Genomic DNA, 26,694 nt, shown 5'->3' with positions numbered 1-26,694 from the left:
TTTATTTTCTTGCACTACTATAGCATGTTATCGTCACGTTCGTAGACTATTGTTACTTAATTTTATAACAACCTTTTGTTGTATCGTTGTATCTTTGTGACATATACTTTAATTTAGAATAATGTCAAGTATAATAACAAAGTCCGATATACATATTTACAGTTTATCTACAAGACTAGTAATTCATTTATATGATCAAGCGATCTTACTACATGAGTAGCTGGTCAACGACTGACGGATAATTTCAGCCAGGTTGCATATATAGACTATCTATAGTATGTAAGTTCTAAGATAACAGTATGGTAAACATACAACCCCTCCCTTCTTTAAGCATTCAAAAAATAATATTATAGTATAATCAGAAATCAATTCATAATTGTAACAAGGTCTAAAACAAGAAACATTTTTTCATTAAGTAAATTAACATCGTACGTTTAGAAATGAATAACATCTATTAGATTTATTATTATATTATTTTTTATTATCCAGTTCGTACAAAAATACATTTCATACAATATACAAATTTTCAAAAATATTACAGATTTTTTAATTGCAAGAATAAACAATTGTTACATCATTAAAAATAAACTTTAATAAAGACTTAGTAGATTTAAACTGATTTAACATTGTGTTTATAAAGATTGCAAAAAATGGAAAGGTAATCTAGAGCATGATATATGTTATTTTAATTATTAATAGTTAGGTTTTCATTGATCAAAAAAAAAAGAAACGTTTCATAGTAAGCGTGTAAATAATATTTAATAGACCCTGTCAGTCTATTAGATTTATAGAACATATCAAAATATTATATTTTCATTTAGGTACAACAAGTAGTGTAAAAATTAAAATGATCAGTTTATGATGTTTATTTATGAGTACTTGTTTTTGCGCTGATTGCTTTTCACCACTCTCCATGACTGTGTTATATAAGTGCCTTCAGTATTGCGGATAACCTGACCTTGAACGTTTACACGTGTCTGCTTATTACTTACATCAGAATCAGAAAAAAATACTGAGTTGCATCAGATCAAAGAAATTTTCTTCTGCTTTAAGAAAGATGTTGCCTGTTACTTCGATATACAGTTCCGTTTTGTGTGACAACAGAAAATGACCTGTTAACATGTTTATCGATGATTTTGGCTGGTTGCCAATTTTTTCCTAAACGAATTCTAACTAAGTCATTTATATAAAGGGACATAGGGGCTTAGCGGTTTTGTCGCGATTTTCTATTGCGTAAACTTTGACCTATCGTTATTTTTCATGATGAAGGAAGAGGAAATAGTTTTAGGTTGAAACAACTTTTGTGTGTGATTGGGAGAATTGACTTAGTTCTACGACCTTTAAGTAGCTGTGCTGTTGAAAAACCACAGCGGGGTAATTCGGTATGCAAGCAAGGCTGTATACGGATTGTGGCCATTTTCTTTTGCTTTATCAAGTAACCTTTGAGCAATTGTAACAGCTTTCTCAGCCATACCATTTGATCTTGGAAATATGGAGAAGATGTTTTATGCTAAAATTTCAACTCGCTCGAGAAATCTTCAAATTCTTGCGTGGAAAATTGAGGACCATCGCGCTGATTAAAACATCGCATATACCATAACGTGACCTTGTACTCTCAGTTTTTGGATATCTGTGCCTGACCTTGTATCAGGTAATGAATCTATTTCAAAAGATGGACTGTAATAATGGATTGTGACAAGATATTGCTTCCCATCAAACTGGAAAATATCAGTCCATATTTTTCAAAGGGTCGGCGTGGAAATTAATGCAGAAGCAGAAGCTAATTTTTGTTTGAATATCTGTGTCTTAGACGAATTGAGCATTTCAAAACATAATCTTTAAATTGTTTTGCTATTCCTGGCCAAAACATATTATCTTTCGCGCGTTCAATAATTTTTGTTACGCTAAAGTGACCTGTGTAAACCAGCGTCAGCATTTTAATGCGAAGGTTATGCTCTATTATGACCTTTTGACCAATCTTCCTCTGATAATTCGTCCCGATGATTCCAGAATTGGTTATTTTTGGGATGAACTGTGTCTCATTTCAAGCCAACCTTGTTTGTTTGAAAATCTGCTTTGATTTATCTCCTGTAATGGCTTGTCTTTTGATATTTAAACGTCTATCAGTAACAAACAGCTGTTTCTTAATTGAGTGTACATTCAAATCGAGACCTTCAATCAATGTAGGCATTGTTTCAGGTACAGACCTTTGCGATAAAAAATGCTAACTGGTATATTCTTACGCCAACATTCTACCGTTACTTTGTACTTTTGTCACTGCAGCAGCATTCTCTGAAGTCTGCAGGACCGCCGAAAGTTTTTTTCATAATTGACTCGGTTTATGACCACTTTTAACAATTATGGGTCTTCCATATGTAAATTGATGGAATCGCTTACAGCCAAAACAATGGCTAACATGTCTGTCTCAATTTGCACATACAGTTTTTCTTTATCAATGAAACCTTTTTATGTGTATGCAATTGGTCCGCCTTATTGCATAAGACAACAAGCAATCCCATTTTGACTTGAATCGCATTCAAGGACAAGTTGTTTGTCAGAGCCGAAGTAACTAAGAACTGGGGCATTCATAATGATATTTTTGACCTCTATAAATGCTTGAATATGGGAAATTTCCCATGTGAAGTCAAAATCCTTTTGCATTAGGCTACACAGAGGGGAAATGACCTCAACTAAGGTGGCGCGAATTTTGCGATATAATTTACCATCCCTAGAAACGTTTCAAGTTAGCACACGTGTTTGGGATTTCGAGCCTCGTGAAAGCTACAATTTTGAATGGGCCAGACTGTAAGCCATGATGTGTCCAAAAAATTGACTTAAAGGCACACCTATGGTACATTTATGGTAGGCACGGGATAATAGGGCCTGAAGATTGCGTCATTTAACGCTTTCGAGTCTATGCATATTTCCTAATTAGCCACAAGTTTTCGGTTTTTCAACAATCATGATAGAATTTACCCAGTATGTGGGTTGTGTTACCTTGCCGATTATTAATCACTTTCCATACGTGAAAGTTCTTGCTTAAGCCTATTTTTCAGTGCCTCTGGTTCTTTGCAAATCGTTTTTAATGCAACTTACATTTACCAGGTAGCTTACCAATACCTTTGAATAAATCCCCATAGTCAGACATGACTATTTGTTTGGTCATGAGCACGATATTGTGTAATGGAGATTTAACTACTGAGTATCTAAGGTTTAATACTCCTAGGTCGAGACTTGACTTTAAACCTATAAGGGAATAGGCAGAAGTTTCTACTAAATAGAAAGGTGTATTGATGTTGGAATCTCTGTAGGTACACTACAACGTGACCTTTCCATAGACTTTAATGAGACCCCGTGAATATGAAGTAAGTTTACTGTCCAGGGGCTCAAGTGGGTACTTCAGTCCTAGCTTAGCATAAATTTTGCGCCCGATTATGTTCTTACGCTTCCAGTATCAATTTTGACGGTTAAACGTAGTTTTTCTGGGCCAATTTGGAGGGAAACTAAAGCACGGTCTGGAGATTTGTGTGGTGAAAATGAAGCGCTTACCGTATCAATGAAGTAATGCGATCTCTCCTAAAAATGATTATAACTTGGTCCCACATCACTTTAATCTTGAAAATAACTTTGTTCAGTGTCACGCACGTTTTAAATGATAAGCATTTTTTGCATTTTAAGCATGTTTTTGTCAAATGCGGGATAAACAGTGCTGTCTTTTAGGTAGAGCTATATGTTCTCTCCAATGGTGCGTATGCGGTTCTTGGCGTCTTCTCCGTTTTGCGTCTACATTACGGCGTGGGATTGTGAGTGCTCCCTGCCGCCATTTACTGACAGTATTCGAAATTTTGAGCAATTTGAACGATTTTGTTTAGAGAAAGATTTTCTCCCTTCTCACGAATTCTTTAATTGTTTGTGCAAACCATGCGGTCAAGAATTAATTTGTCTTTTTTGTCGCCGTATCTGCAATCTTTAGCACGGAGCCTTAAACGTGTGACTAATTTATCGATTGAGTCCGATCTTTGTGTTTCATTTATGAATCGTTATATATGACAAATACGGGATTTAATTGGGCTGTACTTGTTCTTTGAATTTAACAAAATGAATTGCTTTTTTTTCATTTTTTGTCTGTGGATAAGTTACATTCCTGTTGGATGTCTTTCCATTTCTCGTCTACCCATATTAGGAGATACGTAATGTTTTCACATTCTTCTTTTCTTTTTAACGGTCCGTTGAAAATAATTCGACATGCCTGTTAAATCTGTCCCATATTTCAGGCAGTTTTGAAAAATCCCAGTTCATTCTAGGCGATGTTATTCTTGACATATCATTATTTATAAATATGTAATACACTTTAAACACGTTGTTTAATGATAATTATTTAATTCACAAAATGTTTGACACCATGTTGTATCGTTGTATCTATATACTAATATCAAGTATAATAACAAAGTCCGATAAACATATCTACAGCTTATTTACAAGACTAGTAATATAGTTATATGATCAAGCGATCTTACTTAGTGTAGCTGATCAACGACAGACGCATAATTCCAGACGACATACCTGTATAGACTAGCTATAGTCTGCTCTAAGATAACAGTATGGTTAACATACTACACCCTTAATATTACCAAGCATTAGTTGATTTTTATTGTGATTGTTATCCTCGGACTTCGAGTCTAAAGATCGTATTGTCGCTTAAAGCCGATTGGATTAGTAGATGGACACATGTGGAAAAAACAACGCTGGCAAAAACAACTTAACACTACCTTTTGGTGTGAGTACAAAACATTCTGAAAGTTTTATGAACTTCATCTCTGTTTGTAACTGGCCATGTTTTACGTAAGAAACACAAGGAACAATGAGCATTTGCTTTATCATACATGTGTATCCGTCCTCTCCATTTTGAGTAAGACTTTAATCAAAGGCAGATAATTTAATGAGTCACTTTAAGACAGAAAAAATGTTATATGATTTTAAGAGTGGAAACAGTGATAATTCTTACCGTTATTCAAAAGCAATAACTGAAAAGAAAAGTTAAGACACCTTTCATGAACGAAAATAACAAAAGTATTCACAAAACTTGCAATACCAGATGGAGGTTCGAGTATATCTTAAAAAGACTATGAAAATTTAAATAGTATCTTTAAAATATGTATCATATTTTATTACAAAACTTGCTTTACCAGTCCAATTAACCTAAGCAAAGGAACAACAATTATATACAAAGTAAAACAATAGGCTTATTTTGTTCATCCCAACCTAAGCAAAAACTGTAAAACTTTATACATTTTTTTACATTAAGTATATATAAAATGTAAAAGATTTTCATTCTAGTCATCATTCTATCATTTTTCTCCTTACCTGTCCTCCCTCTTGTACGTATAAACTTTGTCCAATGCTTTGCAACCTGTCGTACATATGTCGTTGCAGTTCGTGCGTTTGATCTGTAACTTGTCTTGTCTGTGACACTGTTCTTTCAATCGATCCAAGTCTTTCTGATTCAAAATATTGTAAGACATTCAATAATGTACATTTACTGATTGTTTTATTGCATTTACTATAAGGTAATCGGCCTCGGTCAAAGATAGTTTCCAAGTCAATTAAGAATTCTTTATATTTGATAACTTAGTAAGATTATTTGCCATTTTACCACAGTTTTCTTCTTTTGTAATTTACAATACGTTTCAATTAAACTCTGTCGGTATTGCCATAAGAAAATAAAAAATAAGTACGTCATAAAGAAATAGAAAACAATAGAATATGAAAAGAATACTAGAATATATACTAAAAGTGCAGAGTGTCAATTTAGTCGATATGTAAATCTAATGTCAAAGGTATATCTTTTTTAACCTGTTTCAGTAGAAGATAAATGTCATAACTTAATTCCAAAAATGTTTAGAAATTAAGTGTACATAATTTATTTTCTTACCTGTATGTACTTTTAACTCTTCTCTGATATTTTTCTGTTGTTTTACTTTTGTCAACAAAATCTAATAAATAAATATTCTTTATGAGCATAATCTGGATATGGCTTTTCGTATTGTACAGGCGATACATATAGTGTGCGTTAAAGTGTTAATGTTTAATGTTCTTCAAATGTCATTATTATAATATCAGGTACTAAAACATTATCTATAGATAATTACCATACAACATTTTTGTGAAACTTTTTTACTTCCACTCGTTATTTCATAGAAAACCGTTTAACAGAATGGCTAGTCACATATGTGTTCACCAGACAAATAATTCTTGATGCTTTGCATTTTAATGACTAATGTGAACGTCTAAAGTGTATAGTACTACCATTAGTAGAAGTAGAGAAAACAAGAAATATACATGTAGCAGCAGAGTTCAGATTCATGCTTATTTTCCTGAATATTTTGAAGAATAAAAAAATTCAAACGTAAATTATTGCTAAATGCGCAAAGAAAATACTTAACACATGCATTCCGCGTAAGTTATCAAATTCTTGTCAAAATATTTAAAAAGTAGCTCTGCGTTAGTCCCGCATTATAAGAAATGATAATAAATACGTCCAATAAGTCGTATAGCGCACAATAACGTGTAAAATTTTAATTGAATTTCGAATCGTTTTCCTTTCTTAAAAATCTTAACATATTTTTTTCTTATGATTTCCTTGAAATATATTGATCTTTCTGGAGGCATATAGCAGCCGTTACAGATGTTTATACGCATTCTGTCTGTCAATCCAAATAAACTCTAAAAAACCGAAATTCTACCCAGATTATCTCATTAAAAGCCTTTTTGCGAAACAATATTTAATGTACTTGTATTGAATTCAGTTGTTTCTTTGTCAGGATCCTCTACTCTACAAGTACGATACATTTTTCCTTTCTTATTATAAATGTATAACTTTATGGTCTTACACACAGGTTAACTCGTTCATTTAAATCTACAGATTTTATTGTAAACAGAAAAAACGAGAAAATATAGAAAGATTCATGTTAATCCGATTTAATTAACAAACGAGTATGTGATACAATCAAAATTCACTTGCCGGAATGTAAGAAATAACCTGTGTACTGAAAACTATTAATGATATTTAGTGTTTTTATGAAGAACAGTGTTGAAAGTGAAAATATTCAAACATCTTATTGTGCAATTTTGAGTATGTTCTGTCTTCCTTCTTAAATTCAAACATCGGACTATCTCGTGTCTACCAAAGCTGCACGTTTTCTTACATCTATTATTTGTTTGAGACATCAATACACCATTAATATACCTACATGTTTATTAATTAAGGAAACCATGAGAATTCGCACGAACACATGTCTGGAACGAAAACACAAAACATAGACACCTACCCTCGCGGAATAATGCTATTGATAATGTTATTACTTGTTTTTGATAGAAGTTTACAGTGTTTAAAAATATTTTGTGCAACTCCCCATTTAAGAAATAAGCAACAGCATGCTTTTATCAAATAACACCAGCGGAACAATTCATCCGTATCTGCAGACTTACAACATTACTGCCTTCCTCAATAGTGTATCTAGGTTTCTTTCAAAATACCATGATTTCTTTTGAAAAATTTGTTCGTATATGCATTTGATTCCAATGATTTTTAAGCGCTTAGTCTTGGTCAGAAGTGAACAAATAAAATGAAATCTATGTATTTGACACACAATTTTTGAAAATGATAATCAATTTCAGATGTTTCTTCATATTGTTGTTAATTGTTAGTTAGAGATATTTTTGTGTATTGTTCATTACGGGTAACATTTTGAATAAGAACACTTTTATACACGTTTATCAGCCCACGGAATCAGGTTCACCCAGGACTTGTGAACACCCCATTACGCATATGTTAATTATGATTTATTCGTTGAATCTAAGTGGGTTCTAACAAAATATTTTATATCCGCCGTTTATTATATTTGGGACCATGTTTTATGCCTACCCGATTGGGGTGCCGCAAAAGGTTTTTAAAATTTTCCCTCTAATATAAATTTTTCCTTTGGGCGGGGGGCAAAGATACAAAAAAAATATTAAGTTTTATTAATAAAAATTAAAAAAAAAGATATTTGACCATAATCCGATGTAAGTTGTATAACATGTTCCCATGTTTTAAGCTTTTCATTTGGGAATTTTAGTTCATATGATTTATATATATGTTATATATATATTACATACACAACAATTGCAGTTCAAGCAGGTGTCATATGCATTTTGTAGGGCAGTATACTTGTCCTGGTCGACATCGGATATCATTTATTACAAGCCGTTCGTAGATAGTATTAATTCTGCGCTTTATCGTAAGATATATTTTATGTGCGTATTATAATTAGTTTCTCATATGAATAGGACTTAAATCAAACACGGGATACTCATGGAATTTATATGTTGTTAATCCGTTCATCTAAATACACGTATAAAGTTTTTAATCTTTAAAGAATAAAATATACTATTTAAACGGTTTCTTTGTATACGAGGGAGGAGTGTATCTTCTGGAGCAATAAGAGATCGTACCGACTGAAGTTGGAAATAGCAGAAAGACCTGATTTTTCAAGAGTATTCTATGCAGTCTGAGATCTAGGAGTTTTGCTGGAAAATTAATTTAACATTTTATCTTACCATATTTTAAGTCTGTATGTATTCATTAACCAATTCAAAACGTCACCTTACAGACCATGGCCTGGATATTTAATACATCCTTATCAAAATATTCTCGATTTCGAGTTAATTCATTGATTAATCATAAAGATTTTTTTTATCAACGTTCACGTATTATTTTACTGCGGAAATTGCCTACCTGACTGTTTTGCATTTAGTTGGGCCTGCAATAAAAGTAATAAAGTGTATGTTTATTGACAGTACATTGTATTCTTTCGCTCCGATTTTTTATGGAGCTTAAATGGTATAAAGTTGTATCTCTTGAATCTTTTTAAAGATCCTGTAACTCATTTTTTATGGTTTTATATCATATATATGATGCACAAATGAAGATTTATCAATATTGTAAGTTCCAAAAAGCATTGTTTTAAAAGATATTACCAAAGTTACATTTCATGTTAAAAAAAGGGAGATAACAAGAAATTTATTTTCGACACAGTCTAAGCCAAAATTTTCAATAAGAAATGAATGCATATATTTAAATGAATACTTATAAGCGGATTTAACATTTGCAGTACATATTCTAGGATGTTTAGAAATTGTTTTAGAAGAATAATTATATACATATATAAAATTTCACTTAAGTGTTGTCACATCCTAAATTACAACATATAGGATATTTAATAAACTTTAAACAGTACAATTGTGTTGTTTCCATTATGTTATGGTTGCTTCTCAAAAGAGTTATAAAATATAATTCTCAGTTATTTAGCATACATGAATATTTTATGTAATCAGAATCAATGTCATGGAACAAAAAAAAGTTTTAGAGTACAAAAAGGGAGACTTGTAACAAATCAATGCAATTAAAACTAGCTCCTACTAAAGGATCCATTTAAGAAATAATTAAAAAAATGGCGGTTTTAGACATAATGTAAGTAAAAGATTAGAAGCACCTGTGGTCTTTGAATCTTTGGTGGTAACATGGGTGTATTTGTTGAATGCATCTTATTCTATCCCTCTGATTCTTTTTTTCTGAAACCATTCCTTGACTAAAAAAACATACATTTTGTTTAAAATATGAGTGCTGAAATAATTCAACAAAGAGGAGCAACATTCACCAGCCTCCATAAGTTCTGAAGGCAACGGCAAACTCAAAAATGGTTATATCTAACGGTGTATAAGTACAGATGAGAAAAGGACAGCCCGAGTCAGTGAGGGTTGAGAAAGAAAATTTCGCATGCAAAACATTAATAAAAATAAAAACAAAATACTGACAGTTTCGCACTTAAATGGTAAAAACTTTTACACACTAATAAACAATAAGTCTTACTTTAACGATCTTTTACTCATCTAAAATAGATTATTGAACAATATTGGTAATTTCAAATGAAATAGAATTTTGGGTGATTCATCAATTTCTTTAATGAAAATTTCTAACTGAAAAGTCAGATCAAATAGTTTTTATTTAAATGTATTCTGCGCTGTCGTTTATATATTTACGAACCTGTATTTATAACCGATTTTACTAACGGTCGTAGACTGCGGTCCATATCTTGCTAAATCTTCATCAAAGCTTTTTTATTCCTATTCCATTTCCTTTGCCATGAGTGACGAAAATAAGCAAACATGTTTATAAATAGCAACATTTACATGTGAGACTAGTAATTTTTTGTAATTTAAATATTAAACAATGAGCACGAGAAAAGACGCATACACAATAGATGGAATCAAAATGACAATGTTGAATACTGAGAGATAAAGTTTAATGGAGAGATTTGAGAAAAGACTTTAAAACGTAAATGAATAACGCAGCCTAAGTAAAAGGATATTTTACAGCCTTAAGCTGACAAAGTAATACTATAGAAATGATACTGTGAATTTGCGTGGTGTTTTGTGGCACCTGTAAAATTCTATCACCATACTAAAACTGAGTGTTGCTTATTTGTACTTTCAAATCTGAGTACTGTTCGAAATAAACAATTCTTTAGCGGTACGTTTTCCTATCTAAAATCTGATTGGATTAAAAATGATTTCGTAAAGAAATATGAAGAACCACAATACCTCTTTCGCCTTTAATTTCTTCTTCAAAATGTCCAAATCTTCCTTGCTCTTGGTGATATGCTAACAGAAGGTAGTTTTTGTGTTATAGGCATAAGTCAAATTCAGTCAAATACCAACCTATAATATTGAGAGAACTTATTCCGAGAACACACAAGAAACATATCTTAATTGTAATACTAACCACGAACTTATCTATCTGATAAGAAAAGTTTTCTGATTGAACTTTTATGTTATGTGTAAATAAATATAATCAATGCCAATCAAGTAGACATATAGATGTTTAAAAGTAACAGTTAGATGCTGTTAATACTAAAGGTTGGCTTAACCTGTCCCATTACACGATTATAAAATAAGGATGTGATATAACTTTTGAAACACCAGCAAGAAAACGACTTTCTGCACGTTTACAGTTCATTCTCAAAATCAATATGTTTGCTTTTACTTTATCTTAACGTTTCATTTTTATGAAGTTGTGATAACATTGTTTAAAAAAACAAAAGATGAAGCCTTGAAAATGATATATATATATTGCCCTGTACATTGAATTGCATTCAGAGAAAGTAATTTTGTTTGTATATGAAACTCTTTAATAGATGCCATAATATTTTGTCATGGACTTGTATAGTTTACATTTTTTCTGTTATTTTCTTCAGTGTATTTCCATCGAAATTCGCTTGTCTTTCTTTTTTTAATTTTTTTTTATTTAAAATATTTTTTCAACCTGGTACAATCTCAGAGTATTAGTTTCTTTTCGAATGTTTGAATTTCCTTTCATTGGCATTTAGAACAGATTGTTGATGTTTACTTCATTTTGACAGGGAAATCAGAATTTTCTCTTAGTTTCTGTAAGATAGCACTCAGTATTATTGCTAAAGAATTGTTAAGATATTTGTCGTTAATTTGTTGTGTTTGTTTGGATTTTAAACTTCCTACAATGGAAAGGTAAAACAAAAATTATGCATGAATAAAGCGTTCATTTTTATATATTTTGTCCATTGATGTGCATGCAATGAGGGCTTCTACATTGTTTCTTGTGTACAGAGAGATAACTGGTATGTCGAGAAAATACACATCAGTATATTTTTTTGCTGACACTTGAATTTGAATCTAAAGCTTACTCTTTCTGAACGTAAATCACATGATTACTCACATTATGCACCTGTACTGAAGAAAAGACAACAGTACATCTCAAACACTAAAAATCTAACTTTTTAACTGCATACTGGTTATATAGTTGTCACTATACAAGACAAAGAGTATACGATCAAAAATGGCGAATATATCAAGCCTCTTTACTTGATTGGATTGTATATAGAGACATACTCAAAAAAATGCATAATGGTAATGAGTTAGGTGTTGAGCAATTGAAGGGTAATGTAAAATTTGCAATTTGGTCCTGCCAGATTGGCTTGCAAACATGAAATTTTAATAAAGATATAATATTGAACATACAGTTGTTTATATTGTCTGAGTCCCTGGCTCACTTCGTGCCTTAGACTATGCCCGGTGTAACGTGTTAAGTTCAGAATAAGCGAACATCTTATAAACATGAAATTTTAAGTATACATGTTTAATGCAAATTCTCCTATCTGAAAGAATGTTCAATTTCAGTGAGAACACAGAGTTTTGCCTTCATTTACGAAGTTCTGCTATATAGACCATTATCTTATTTAAGAAATCAGGTATTTTTAGTACTTAAAGTAATAAATACCGAGCATATAAAGCATACATTTATCACCTGAATTTTCTAAGAGCTGCACCCGTACTCAATTATACATGTATTTACATGATATAGCGTTCATTTCGTAAATGTTCGATTGGATCTTGAAAAGTGTGTTGATGTTCTTAGTTACCTTTCAAATTAATAATTGTTATATTTCATTAACACAGTGGTACTTGAGAACATGAAGTTTTACACTGATTTGTGGTCAGCTTAAGGGATAAATGACTTATCCTTAGCAATAAAAGAAATATATGGAACAGAATTAGTGCATTTATTCCATCATGCTTGATGATATTTCGACTTACGTTATGCTTGCTTTCTTACTTCTTTATGACAATGGAAACCTACGTTGTGCTGAATACCATCATGCATTATGATTACTGAATGCACTATCATGTAATTGCAACTTCATACCATCAAACTCACATATCATAATATGCTATGTGTTAAATTGCATCATTTTAAGGACATTGTATTATGTTCAGTGCTTAAAATAACATTCTTTGCTTGTTCTTGATATAACTAGATGTAAAATGGTAAGTTCGTGTGAGTACCTTTAATTTTTCTATAAATCTGTCACTTACATTGTCGAAAGTATTTCACAAAAAATAATTGATTTTGATCAATACTTGGCGAATTTGACGTTTCTTAGCATTCATATGCTTCATTATGTTCACTGATTAAAAATATGATGACAAGAAGATGGCAACGATGGTGTCACTTTGTCGGCACATCCCGTTATTTTACGGATGGTCCCGCTATTGTGGCACGTGGAGTAAACAAAGTTACGTCCCCTTTATGACAGTGTTAGTTGAGAGCTGACATGATCGACTTTCGAGACATTTCGACGACATAGTTTTAACGGGAGTATTTCATTAACATGTGACGTTTAAATTGTGATTGAAAATATAAATATGGTTTTAAATGAAGTCATTTTTACTGACAACGCAAAAGATATGATTCCTGACGTTTTGACGTATTTTCAAATCTAAATTTGCCATATTGTTAAATATACGCAGCTTAAAGCGCCTGATGTCAAGGCGAATTTACGCACTGCGCCGGGTGTGCGTTACCATGGTTTTTGAATACGCTGTTACGGACTAGCTTTTTGCGTTATCAGATTAAATAAAGTATCAGTTTACAGGTATTGTTTTCCGATTAAGTGTTATATGTAACAATAAGTGATAGGTTGAAAATTCTTCAAGTGACAGTCAAAGTCCGGTTTATTTTTGATCATCCCTCGTAAGGGGGAAGTTTTTGAAAAAACCCAGAAAGAAAACCGACGGGCAAAAAAAGTGCTTTTTTTTTGAAGATTTGGGCCCAAGCATGTGACCAAAATTTAATTTAAAAGTTTAAAAACCCTTTCCCTACAAGGGGCAAAACACATTTATGCAGTTTTTAAATTTTTTTTGGGGCGTGGCCTTTTAGTAAAATTGTTAATAAATTTTGGGAATTTAAGAGTATATTATGCTCAAATTGATATTTTAAGAAAGCCCAACAATTTTTTTGACCCGCAAAAAGGAACACGGGTTTTCCCAACTTGTGTGTATTTTTTTTTCAAATTTAAAAAAATTATAATTCTTTTTTTAAAAATAAAATTTTTTTTGTAATTTTGGGGATTAATTGGGCCCACCATTTTAAATTCTTTAAAAACACATGTTTTTAAAAAAATGTTTTGTTGGGTTTTTGAGGTTTTCGGACATCAGTAAAAATTGTGTGACTTATATTGCCAAATTCCTGGCCGTTGACTTATAATCATAAAACACATATTATTTATTTTATTTGATAGTTAGCATGCAATTGTCCCCCAATAATGAACAATTTTCTTCTTCCTCATTATATTTTGTACTGCGTAACACACCTATATGTTTTCACTATAGTGACTCTAAAGACAAATTGTTTTAAGTTAGTAGGCAAATAAAATTTGCCTTTTAATTTAAAAAAGTCATTGTTAAAGATCTTTGCAGCACTTAAGCATTGTGCTTAAGCAAAACTGGCATGACATCATTATTGTTTTTGATAAGGGAAGTACACTTTCATGACCATTATTGCCATGAAACTGACCACGTATATATTCCATCCCACGCTCATGAACGTATCTTTGGGCTGAGCCCGGGGTTACAGCCCTTAAGCCAGGGCCTGAATCCACCACTGTATAACTGATCCTTCACAAATATATTTTTTCTATTAGACTGTATACATATATAAAATTATATTGCATAACCTTTTTTCTACTTATATTTATATTCTTTCCTTAACAATTTATATATTTAGTGCTTGGTTCTTATTTTTATCACATACCCATGCCGATTTTGCGACTCCGTAAAAATGGTATTGCACGATCGTGCATACATTTTGACGTAACGTCATTTACGTTATATAAACATAGCGTCACGACGCGCTAAATGCTACCATAAAACTATAGGCGCGTCAATGAAAAATACATAATTATTTTTTATTTTTTACTTCTTACGGTCTTTACTTTTGGTATTTGATAAAAATAATTAACAAGAGGGCCATGATGGCACTGAGTCGCTCACAAGAAACAACTGCTTTTCAGTGTTTCAGAACATATGGGGTTCTGCGTAATTGAGTTAATTCCACACAGAGGCAAGCCGGAATTGGCCAGATATGAGCTGTATAGTACGATTTTCGGCTCAATGTCGGCAAAATACCAGAGTATTCCCGACGGACACACATATACCTGCGAACACCCGGTCAGACCCCCTAACCATCCCAACATATGGGGTTCTGCGTAATTGAGTTAAAGCCACACAGAGGCAAGCCAGAATTGGCCAGATATAAGCTGTATAGTACGATTTTCGGCTCGGTGTCGGCAAAATACCAGAGTTTTCCGACAGACACACATATACCCGCGGACACCCATACAGACCCCCTAACCATCCCACCATATGGGGTTCTGTGTAATTGAGTCTAGGCCACACAGGGGCCAGCTGGAATTGGCTAGATATAAGCTGTATATATATAGTACGATTTTCTGCTCGACGTCGGAAAATACCAGAGTATTCCCGACGGACACACTTATACACGCGGACACCCGGTCAGACACCCTAACCATCCCACCATATGGGGTTCTGCGTAATTGAGTCTGGGCCACACAGAGGCCAGCCGAAATTGGCTAGATATAAGCTATATTTATATAGTACGATTTTCGGCTCGACGACGGCAAAATACCAGAGTATTCCCGACGGACACACTTAAACCCGCAGACACCCGGTCAGACACCCTAACCATCCCACCACATGGGGTTGGTTCTGCGTGATTGAGTCTGGGCCACATAGGGACCAGCCGGAATTGGGCAGATATGTGCTGTATATTACGATTTTCGGATTTTATGCACGACAAACATACATTATTCAGTATTCTTCAGTATGTCGTCAGATTTTTTTTTCATCTTATGTAGCCTTGATTTCTGTTTTTCTTACTAGCCAGATTAGCCGTAGATCGTTTTGACAAGTAATTTGACGCTTCATTATGGAATTAGCCAATGGTTTTTTGCATAGGTTTTACTGTATCATCTCTGGCCAGCCTGTATAGCAGGAACCGGATTCCGGCTATCCGGAGTAGCCGAAACAGCCGAAGTAGGCGAAAATGAGTTCCGGCTGCTCCGGCTGCTCCGACTGTCTGGATATCTTCCCCAACATATGTTAGACATAGATCAATGACCGTTATTTTTTTAAAATCAAATATAACAAGAGCCATGTCAACATTGCCATCCCTCGCCGAATGTGTTTGCTCATTGGAAGAATATATATGTAGTAGAGCAGAACAATTCAATTTTAAGAGGTCTTTTGGTAATGAAAAATGATGGCTGAAGTGATTACAGATTTGAAACCTATGTGAATACTGATGGCTGAAAATAACTGAAAAATAATGCAGGGTAAGTTATCGTTCTCGTGTGCTGCACTCCTCCACAATGAGATCTATCCACCTTAAAGTTTCAAGTTGATATCTCAAAGGATTTTATAGTTATACTCTGGACAAAAATTAAGCATGAAAAATAACAAAGGACAATAACTGAAAATCATGCAGGGTAGAGTTGTCATTCTTGTATGCTGCACTCCTCCTCAATGAGACCTATCTACCTATGAAGTTTCATGTTGATATCTCAAAGGCTTTTTTAGTAATGCTCTGGACAAAAAAAATAAGCATGAAAAATAACAAAGGGCAATAACCAAAAAAATATGAAGGATAGAGTTATCATTCTTGTATGCTTCACTCCTCCTCAATGAGATCTATCAACCTATGACGTTTCAAGTTGATACCTCTAACACTTTTTTGAGATAAGCTCCGGACAAAAAGTATGAAAAATAATAATGGGCAATAACTCAAAAATTATATTGGGAAGAGTTATCGTTCTTGTACACAGCATTCCTCCTCAACAAGATCTATCCACCTATGAAGTTTCATGTTGACATCTCAAAGACTCTGAGTTATGCTCCACTCAGGTGAAAAAATAAGTATGAAAAATAACAAAGGGCAATAACTCAAAAATTATGAAGGATATAGTTATTATTCTTATACACTGCACACTTCCTGAGTGAGATCTATCCACCTACGAAGTTTCATGATATCTCATAAGCATTTTGAGTTATGCTCCAGACAAAAATTAGGTTTGAAATAAAACAAAGGGCAATAACTGAAAAATTATGCAGGGTAGAGTTATCATTCCTGTGCACTGTGCACTGTATCATCCTTAATAAGATCTACCCATCTGTGAAGTTTCAAGTTCATAACTCAAACACTTTTTGAGATATGCTCCGGACAAAATAGTATAAAAAAGAACTAAGGGTAATAGCTCAAAAATTATAGTGGGAAGAGTTATCTTTCTTGTACACAGCATTTCTCCTCATTAAGATCTATCCACCTATGAAGTTTCATGTTGACATCTCAAAGACTTTTTGAGTTATACGTCACTAAGGTGAAAAATTAAGTATATAAAAAATAACAAAGGGCAATAAATCAAAAATTATGAAATGGAGAGTTATCATTCTTGTTCACTGCACACCTCCTAAGTGAGATCTATCCACCTATTAAGTTTCATGTTGATATCTCATAAGCTGTTTGAGTTATGCTCTGGACAAAAATTAAGTTTGAAAAATAATTAAAGGCAATAACTGAAACATTATGCAGGGTAGAATTATCATTCCTGTGCACTGCACTCCTCCTCAATGAGATCCATCCACCTATGAAGTTTCAAGTTGATACCACAAATACTTTTTAAGATATGCTCCGGACAAAAATGTCGGACGGAAGGACAGACGGACGGAGACTATTTCTATATCCCCCGCCGCCTTTCGGCGAGGGATACAAAATAATCATAAGTGCATAAATGCATATATTATTTTATTTTATGCTTTTCAGTGGAATACTGATTTATCCGTGAAAATTATATTTGATAATTTCATAGTGAAAATTATCAAAATATAATTTCACACTTTCCAGTGACAAAACTTTTTTTTAAGATTTTCCCCATTTGATTCTACAATTTTATTTTTACTGACAATACTGACAATGTCAGGCTGTTTAAAGAAAAGCAAAGCTGAAATTGATAAATAACTAAAATGTCAAAAGTAATAAAAAGAGGAAAACTTACTTTTATTCATTCAAATTCCAATCACCAAATTCCGTCCCTAAATTTTTTGTTTCATTTTTACAGTCTGAAAAATACATTCCTTCCACATGCAAACTGCTCTTGATGACTTTCGGGCATATTTAAGTATCCTTTGAGCAATAACTGCCGAATGCTTTATGAAAACTTGAAAAACAATGACAGCCATCAACCCAAAGAATAAGTAAACAACCCAGTGTTCGTAAGGCAGCCTTTGAAATTGAAAAATTCCAAGTTTTCCATTTAGCTAGCCGATTTTGAATGTTTTCACATCTGTCAACACTTACGAGTATATTCGCAGTAAGTAACAGAAATATTGATGGATGGTTGGCTTTTTTCTCCTACTAGAATGGTTTGTTTTTATTATTAAAAAAGCGATCATTCATATTTTTTTAATTAAATGAATAATATCACCGTCAATTAAAGTTGATTGTCGAACTTATGTTTCAGTCCAAGACTTCTTTTATTTAATGAGAAATTCTGACTAAATGAGGCTCTAAATTTGGAAAGCAGAAATTTATATTTACGTTAATTTTATGGAAATTTCGTTTTAACTTGTTTTTAAGCATAAAATAAAAAGAAAACTTTGTTTGTTTGTTGTGTAAGATGTAATTTAATTTCATCTCGTGAACTTTAAAAACATTTTATGCATCTTTTATGTATCAAAAGATTGTTTAAGTAAGTCCACTTTGCAAATGTCCGTGTATTATATTTAAAAGGAGCAAAGACTGGCGTTCATAAAGCTTTTATTGACTTCCTCTGGATTAAGTATTTGGTTAATACATAAAATATTACACAGGTTATAGCTTTCATAGAAGTTTGGTATACAGCATTAACACATGGTCCCATACCGTAGGATTCAATTTCTGGTCTGTCGCTCATCCACTGCCTGTTTATTGACTTAATGCCAAAATGTTGACCGTGTCGGAGTATTACCCTACGGCGAGTTATATACCAGGACCATGTAGATCTATATACATTTTGTATTATATATAGTAAACGTGTGCTGGATAGTCATTTTGTTCAGGGAGATTATTTTATGATAATTTGATCATGATTAGCAGCAAATGTGCTTCCTGTTGACCGACTAAGTTAATTTTTTGACATTAATGGTAAATGGTAGAACATTTTCGTAACATCACAGCCTCATGATATTTGGTATACAAATACAACCGGCCATTTCTGTCTTTGACCAATTTTTATCGTTTTATTTGAAATATGTGAACAAAATGATCGTAAATGACGTCAGCCTTGCATTGAACTTGCATAAACATTTATCCATCGCTTCTGTGAAAGCTATGACCAATGTGAATATGACATTTAAAATTTTGCCGAAGTTTAAAAGCTTTATAATTTATAGATGCTTGACAATTGTGAAATTTGCTCATGTCTTTATATCCTTCTCTCAAAGTTGTATATTCACACATTTCATTCATTTTGGGATAGTCTTAAAATTGTAGCCATTCCAAATAGTATTTCACCCCTATAAGCACTTAAAACGTAAGACGTCATGTGCCACGCCTGGCAAACTGTCGCTCCACTACAAAATTGCAGTGTACGAAAAACGAGCGGACGGCATTTCCGTGATAGAGCGGAAGGCCGATTTTATCAATAACAGTTAAGTGTAAGTGTTGTTTATGTTTTGTCTTGTAATTCATTGAGGTTGTACTTTTTTTCGAAAAATGTAATTCCGTGAAGGATTGTTGTAGGCTTCTCATGATCTAGGTTGTTACAAAAAGAAAATTATATTAAACCCGATAGAACGTTGTTTTTTTTTTAAAAAAGGTGTTTTAGAAAAATATCAACCCGTAATGAGAATTTGTCCTTCGTGCAAGATAGATTATTCTGGTGGATTTCTAAAATCTGTATATCGATATTTTTCGAAAGAAGTGGAGCCAAAGGCCAAGAAATGGAGCCAAAGGTTTGATGTTGAGCGCAAGGCGATATTAATTTGGATTGAAAATTTTTGAAAATAAATAAGGAGGATTTGTATATGTAAAAGCTATAGAAGTTAAAATAGAAATTATCAAATGTTGAGTGACTTTATAAACAACTAATAAAGCGTGATATCCTTATACATGTATCATATAGCGCAATAGATGTTTTCGGCAGGGTGTCACCTATGACTGCCGTAGATTCGATATTTATGTTCCAAATTTGGATGTGGTCCCATCATTGAATCATATGCGTGGCATAATACAGGATGCCACTTATTCGAGGTCAATCAAGATTTTTGACATGGCTATGTAAATTTTAAAACGTGTGTCCGTGTAAATTCGACAAAATCAGATATTTTATATTCTACCGTGAAAATTTTTTTGTGAGCAGGTGTGTGTAACGCGATTGTTCCTGTCATCATGTTATGTTTTTCGAAAGGTTAGACATCCAATGAGCAGAACAGAGACAAAATGCAATGCACGGGTCACATTAAATGGATCACTACTGGCATTTAAAGTGTGAAAATTTTATTTTACTATGATTGTCTGTAATAATAATAATAATAATTATTATTATTATAATAATAAACACTTTATTTCATGAAGGTAACATATTAAGAAATGCAAATCTTATTTACATATGGCCTTCAATTAAACAAGATAATGAAAGTCACAAATATGTACACACATATTAAAAACAACATAAACAACAACCATTACATTGACAGACACATGCATACATCAGATTCATTTAAATTGTATATCAATCAATTTTTTTTCCATATTTCTTTTAAAAGCATATAGAGACGAAGACTCTTTAATATATAATGGTAAATTATTCCATACTTGCATTGCATTATTTCTAAAAGTTCTTTTAACATATTTCGTATTAGATCTTACATGTATTATGTTTATATTTGTAGTTGATCTAAGTGTATACGTTTGATTTTTTGAAAACACTATGATATCTGAAATGTAGGAAGGAATCAATCCTTGTATAGATTTAAATACTAATAATGCTGTATGATACGTACATCTATTTTCGAAAGTTAACCAGTTTAATTTAAGGAAAAGCTGTAAAGAAGGCGTTTTAACTGGTTTACGTTTTAATCATTTTCTCTAACGTACACGTTCATGTCAAACACAAATAAGCCAAGTTTTCATGAAATTGAAAGACTTTTGTATATCTATGAAAATGTTTGTGCCAGTCGTTCTAAAGGTATAACACTTGTTTCAGCTACGTTTCATATGATGTCTGATTTGAAACGCTTTGGTGTGTCGTGTTGTCGCTAGCGACAGCACAACAAAATGGCAAACGGAGCGTTGTCGGACTTTCATCTTGTCGTCCTGTCGCTAACGATGCACGCCAAACGACGCATTGTCGTGCGGCGCGTTGTCACGATGTCACATTGTCGCTCGGATCAAATCGAATGATGGGTTTTTAAGCCAAGCGACAGGGCGACACCACGTCGCACGATAACCACCGTTTGACGTGCTTCGCTAGAGACCTGACAACAAGACGACAGTGCGACAACGCGCCGTTTTGTGCGTGCCGCTAGCGACAAGACAAAAAGGTGATAACGATAAAGGTTCTGTTGTCGCTATCGACAACGAAACGCGCAAAGTGTACCAAATCAGCCACAATAGTTTCAAGATATTTACTCTCTTGTTTAGCATTGTTGTTTAGTTTATTATTTTCTGTAAATAGAACTGTTTACTTTATCATCAATCAATGCATATTTTCAATACAAATCTTTTTTTGAGATAAAAAGTATTTTAAAAATTGTTTGTTAATTCACAGAGTATCTATGAACAAAAAGAACGAAATAAAAAGGCAGCAAACGGTGTACGGATAAAACTAATAATAATTTATAGACCTAGTTACAGTAGAAATGAATTATTATATCATATTTCTCCGACTTCATATTTTAGTTAGTCTAGTTTAACATTTTACAAAATAATAGACAACGCTCATAGCAAACTAAATATCGCTTTGCGATCAACAACTGACCTTTGCTCCATTTCTTGCCTTTTGGGTCATTAATTTCGAAAAAAAAAATCGATATTAAACTCAATACAGGATTGGAGCAGTACCTCTAGACGCTTGCAGAAATCATGATCACACAATAGACAAATATCGTTTTTTTCTCGCCGATTTCTACATTTTTCATTTATTACCGTACTTAATTCGGTATGAAAAGATGAATTAGACCTGTTAAAGTTCATTCCGTTGGAAAAAAAGGCAAGAGTTTTACGCGCCTTGTCCGGTATATACCGGAATACGGTATTTAGTGTGGTGCTCCAATCACATACATAATTTAAGAGATCCACCAGGAGAAGTAGACTAAGTCTTGTTACGGGTTGATATTTTTCTACAACATTTTTTTCAAGTAATCCGAAGTGTAGAGCATTTTCATTATTGGAAGTACGAGATTTAACAAATCGTCGCTCAATTCGTCATGGGGGTGAGGGGTTTCTCAATGTTTAATATAATTATCGTTTTGTAAAAGGTTAGATCATTGGAAGCCTTAAAAAATCCTACACGGAACTACATTTTTCGTTTATCGAAAAAATAAATCTTAAATAAATAACAAGACAAAAACATAATTAGCGGTTTAAATCGACCTCCCGCTTGATCTCGCTCGTTTTACCGTACACCGCAATTTTAAAGTGGAGCGATAGTTTGCCAGGCTTTTGTGAGTTAGAAAGATAAAACTTAGAAATTAACCTTCAGTAATTTGCTGTTGAGCATTCTGAACTGTAACAACATCTCTTGATTCCGTGGTGTTGTCATTTTCTTTACTTTCATGTTCTTCTTTCTCTTCTCGTTCCTGTTATTAAAAGAAATAAAACCTCATTTTTTTAGTATTTTGCAAATAAATCGCCGACAAGAATCGAACATAATTAGTACTTAGTAACTCAAAGCCACGACATAGAATCTCGTGCGAGCCACCTAATTATCTCCTGACCACGACTTAGTACTCGTGGCCGCAACATAGTATCTCGTGCCCACGACTTAATTATCTCGTGGCCACGATTTAGTAACTCGTGGCCACGACATAGTATCTCGTTCCTGCGACTTATTTATTTCGTGCCCACGGCTTAGTTATAAAGGGGTTATTTACGCGTGAATGCGCACCAATTTTCCAATAAGGTAATTTAACAATAACCTATACGCATTGTTTAAAGCATTAAACAAAACGAAATATATCTATAAAACAAAACAATGTCAAAATATTATTTTCACTGAAATCAATCTTGTGTCGGAGTATAAATTACACCAAATGCGCAGGCCGTAAAAATTGTTACTATCCATTTCAAAAGACTTCAAATAACCATTCATTGATCAATATACACATTTAAACACATTTGAACACTTTAAGGACCGTCGGGTAAAATTTCCAGATCTTTGTTATTGTACAGGATATAATAATTCAATGATATTTGAATTCTTTTTCCTTATTATTTTTATTTCTTATTTTTAACATTAATAAAAACATTTTTAATTTGTCCCCGTCCCTTTACGGAAGAGATCTGTCCCAATAGCGCCAACAAATTCTGTTCGATAGTCTTAATTTTCTGAAGCTCCACACACACACCCGCGCGCGCACGCACGTACACACACACACACGCGCGCGCGCGAGCGCACACACACACATCTTTATAAGATAATTGACCTGATATTTGATCTCTGATGCCTGATCAAATGCCGAACATTTGGCTAAGTTGCTCTGAACATTATCTGGGCATTGTATTTTCTCTACTGACAATATCGTTTCATATATTGACCTTTATTATACCGGTAACACTCAATTAAATGTTCTTGAACAATGCATTTATCAGACAAGGATCTTACACAAAGTGTTACTGTGACCTTTCCTTTTAATCTTATGCCCTGAAGGTCAATAAATCATGTAATGTCCTTGAACAGAGTCCTTACATATTTATATAAACTATAGTTTAATCCTTAAATTGATCGAACCAGTAGAACTGGACGAACTTGTGTACAGGAGACCAGCCCATCACAGTAACCTATGTACCCCGCGTTTTTAGTTGGTGCATGATAATCAACAATGTATTGTGTATTCGTTGTTTACTGTCCTTTTCATATAAGAATGGGTAACGTGGTGCACGAAGAATGGTTCATCATACAGCAGATTACCTCATTCATCGCGCAATTCAAACAAACATGTTCGGGAATTTTAAAGAGTGATACTTAATAAAGCTGGTTTCCTTTCTAGCAATGTAATCAGTTTAATACCAATTTGGTCTAAATCTTCAAAAAATAGAATAAAATATCCAGAATTGTTTTTCGAAATAGCTACAATTTTGTATGCATGCATAAATCAATTGAAAACTGATTTAGTTCAATTGTATCAATTCCTCAATACGGTGAACAGAAATGAATTTAGTTCCGACACTTTTTACATGTGTTTTTTAGAATATTTAAAATTATTTATGCTTTATTCAATATAAAATAAATGTATACCTCCATTGTCAAACAACTTCCACTTTCTGTTTTAAATCTTTTTTTTTCTAATGGTTGGTACGTCATATAGGTTTAACATGTCTAAATGACAAGCTGAAGGTAAACATTTCGTACTTTTTTCTACAACCATAATAACCACAGATGCTCGTCCAGTCTTGTATTGGTGCCCATACAACTGCCCCCCCCGAAAAAAACAACAACAAAAAACAAACAAACAACAACAACAAAAAACAACAAAAATAAACTTAACACCTTTTCTGTGTTACATGAAAGAAAAAAAAAGGTTTTGATTTTTGTTTCATTTTATATGCCTGTAAGAATTTCGGGCATATTATACTATATCCTCTGGCGTCCGTCCGTCTGTCAATCCGTCCGTTAGCAATTTGGTTTCCGGAGCATACCTTAAGTTCCATTTGCCCCACAATATTCAAACTTCATAGGATGATTGTCCATATTTGGTAGAAGACCCCTATTGATTTTGGAGTCACAAGGTCAAAGATCAATGTCACTATTACCTTAAAACTGAAAACAGTTTCCTGAGCATAACTTTAGTTTCATTTGACCCACAATATTCAAAATTTATAGGATGATTGTCCATATAGTAGACCCCTATTGAATTTTTGGTCACAAAGTCAAAGTCACTATAACATTAAAACTGAATATCGTTTTCGCTAAATAAATGTTATCAACCTAGAGCTGTAAAATTTCAAAGGATGAACAGCAAAGTCCAATACACAACCCCTATTGATTTTAGGGTCATAAGGTCAAAGGTCGGGGTCACAATGATTTTTACATTGAAAATTGTGGTTTCTGGAGCATAACTTAAGTTTAATTTATTCCACAGCGTTCAACTTCATTGAATGAGTGTCAATATTAGGTTATTTTGGGCTCACAAGGTCAAGATCACTATAACCTTAAAACTGAAAACAGTTTCTGATCAATAACTTAAGTATTAATCAACCTGCAGCTGTAAAATTTCATAGGATGTACAGCCATGTCCAATACATGACCCCTATTGATTTTAGGGTCATAAGGTCAAAGGTCAGGGTCACAATGATCTTTACACTGAAATTTGTAGTTTCTTGAGCATAACTTAAGTTCCATTTGGCCAACAGTGTTTTAACTTCATATGATGATTGTAAATCTTGAGTAGAAGACCCCCAATTAATGTTTGGGTCACAAGGTCAAAGGTCGAGGTCAATATAACCTAAAAACTGAAAACGGTTTTCGCTCAATAACTTAAGTATTAATCCACCTACAGCTGTATTACAACATTTAATAGGATGACCAGCAATGTCCTCCAGGACTCCATTGATTTAATAATCATAAGATCAAAGGTCAGGGTCACAATTACCTTAACACTGAAAATTGCGCTTGCTGGAGCATAACACAAGTTCCATTTGTCTTATGTTGGGTGTTAAAAACAAAAGAAAAAAAAGAAAAAAGGAAAAAAACGGAGGAAGAAAGAACAACAACAACAACAACAGAAAAGATTCAATATTTAAGCGTTTATTTCAGTTATGTTATCAAGATACAAGTTGAATGCACAAGAACTTGTATCCGTCAAACAGGTCAATGTCAATCTACAGGTTGATCCTGTTTACAAAAGACAAATCATATAAACTTAAATAAAACAATTAAAAAATAATAACAAAACTTAAATAATACATAATATCAATTTTTTTGGACAAAAAAATACAGCACTATAATTTCAAAGCATTTATCCAACAACTCCCGCAGCAGACGCACCGTTTCCCGCTGAAGATCCCGAAGACTTGAGTTTTGCTACTTCTGCTTTAATATCAGCAAGAAGCTGAACATCAAATGTTTCATTTTTGTATTTTTATCTTTTGAGGATTTTTGTCATCAATCGAGCCTCTCGCCACATGAAACTCATGAAGAAGCTGTAGCTAAAAGTAATAAACATATACATGAATATACTGTGAAACGCCTATATTAAGGCCAACTGGGTTCTTAGTCAAATTGATCTTATTATCGGTGTGGCCTTGTGGAATTTGCAAGTCGCTTAATGTTTCTGAGGGCATGAGCTGCGAAATTATAAAAATGGATTATCGTGTTCTTTCGTTGTATTCTATACAATTATTCTTAACAATACAGGTAAATAAAAGGAACATCTTGTTCTTTTAACCATACAACGAACTTCATGAAGGAATAATTTGCCGTTAATACTGTATTAATTTTAGTAATCTGCCGCTAAGCATGGCCTAAATAAATATTATAATATTGTTACAAGCCAGATGTTGTTGTTGCG

General features: G+C 33.1%; 1 protein-coding gene across 1 annotated transcript in view; it reads right to left on the bottom strand.

Moving 5' to 3' along the window:
• LOC132759686 (uncharacterized) overlaps positions 1–24,428 on the bottom strand; it is a 32,120-nt gene extending 7,692 nt beyond the window's left edge. The window contains exons 1-6 of the mRNA XM_060751502.1: positions 24,423–24,428; positions 22,662–22,764; positions 21,564–21,631; positions 5,365–5,498; positions 4,388–4,470; positions 3,097–3,246 (exon numbers count right to left, since the gene is read on the bottom strand). Coding sequence (XP_060607485.1) covers positions 3,097–3,246; positions 4,388–4,470; positions 5,365–5,498; positions 21,564–21,631; positions 22,662–22,764; positions 24,423–24,428 — 544 coding nt within the window. The remainder of the gene's footprint in view (positions 1–3,096; positions 3,247–4,387; positions 4,471–5,364; positions 5,499–21,563; positions 21,632–22,661; positions 22,765–24,422) is intronic.
• Between the last annotated feature and the right edge of the window lie 2,266 nt (positions 24,429–26,694).

This window comes from Ruditapes philippinarum, unplaced genomic scaffold (genome assembly GCF_026571515.1).
Source record: "Ruditapes philippinarum isolate M1 unplaced genomic scaffold, ASM2657151v2 ctg1465_1_1_1_1, whole genome shotgun sequence".
NCBI classification, from domain to species: Eukaryota; Metazoa; Mollusca; class Bivalvia; order Venerida; family Veneridae; genus Ruditapes; species Ruditapes philippinarum.
This window is presented reverse-complemented; position numbering and strand designations above follow the sequence as displayed.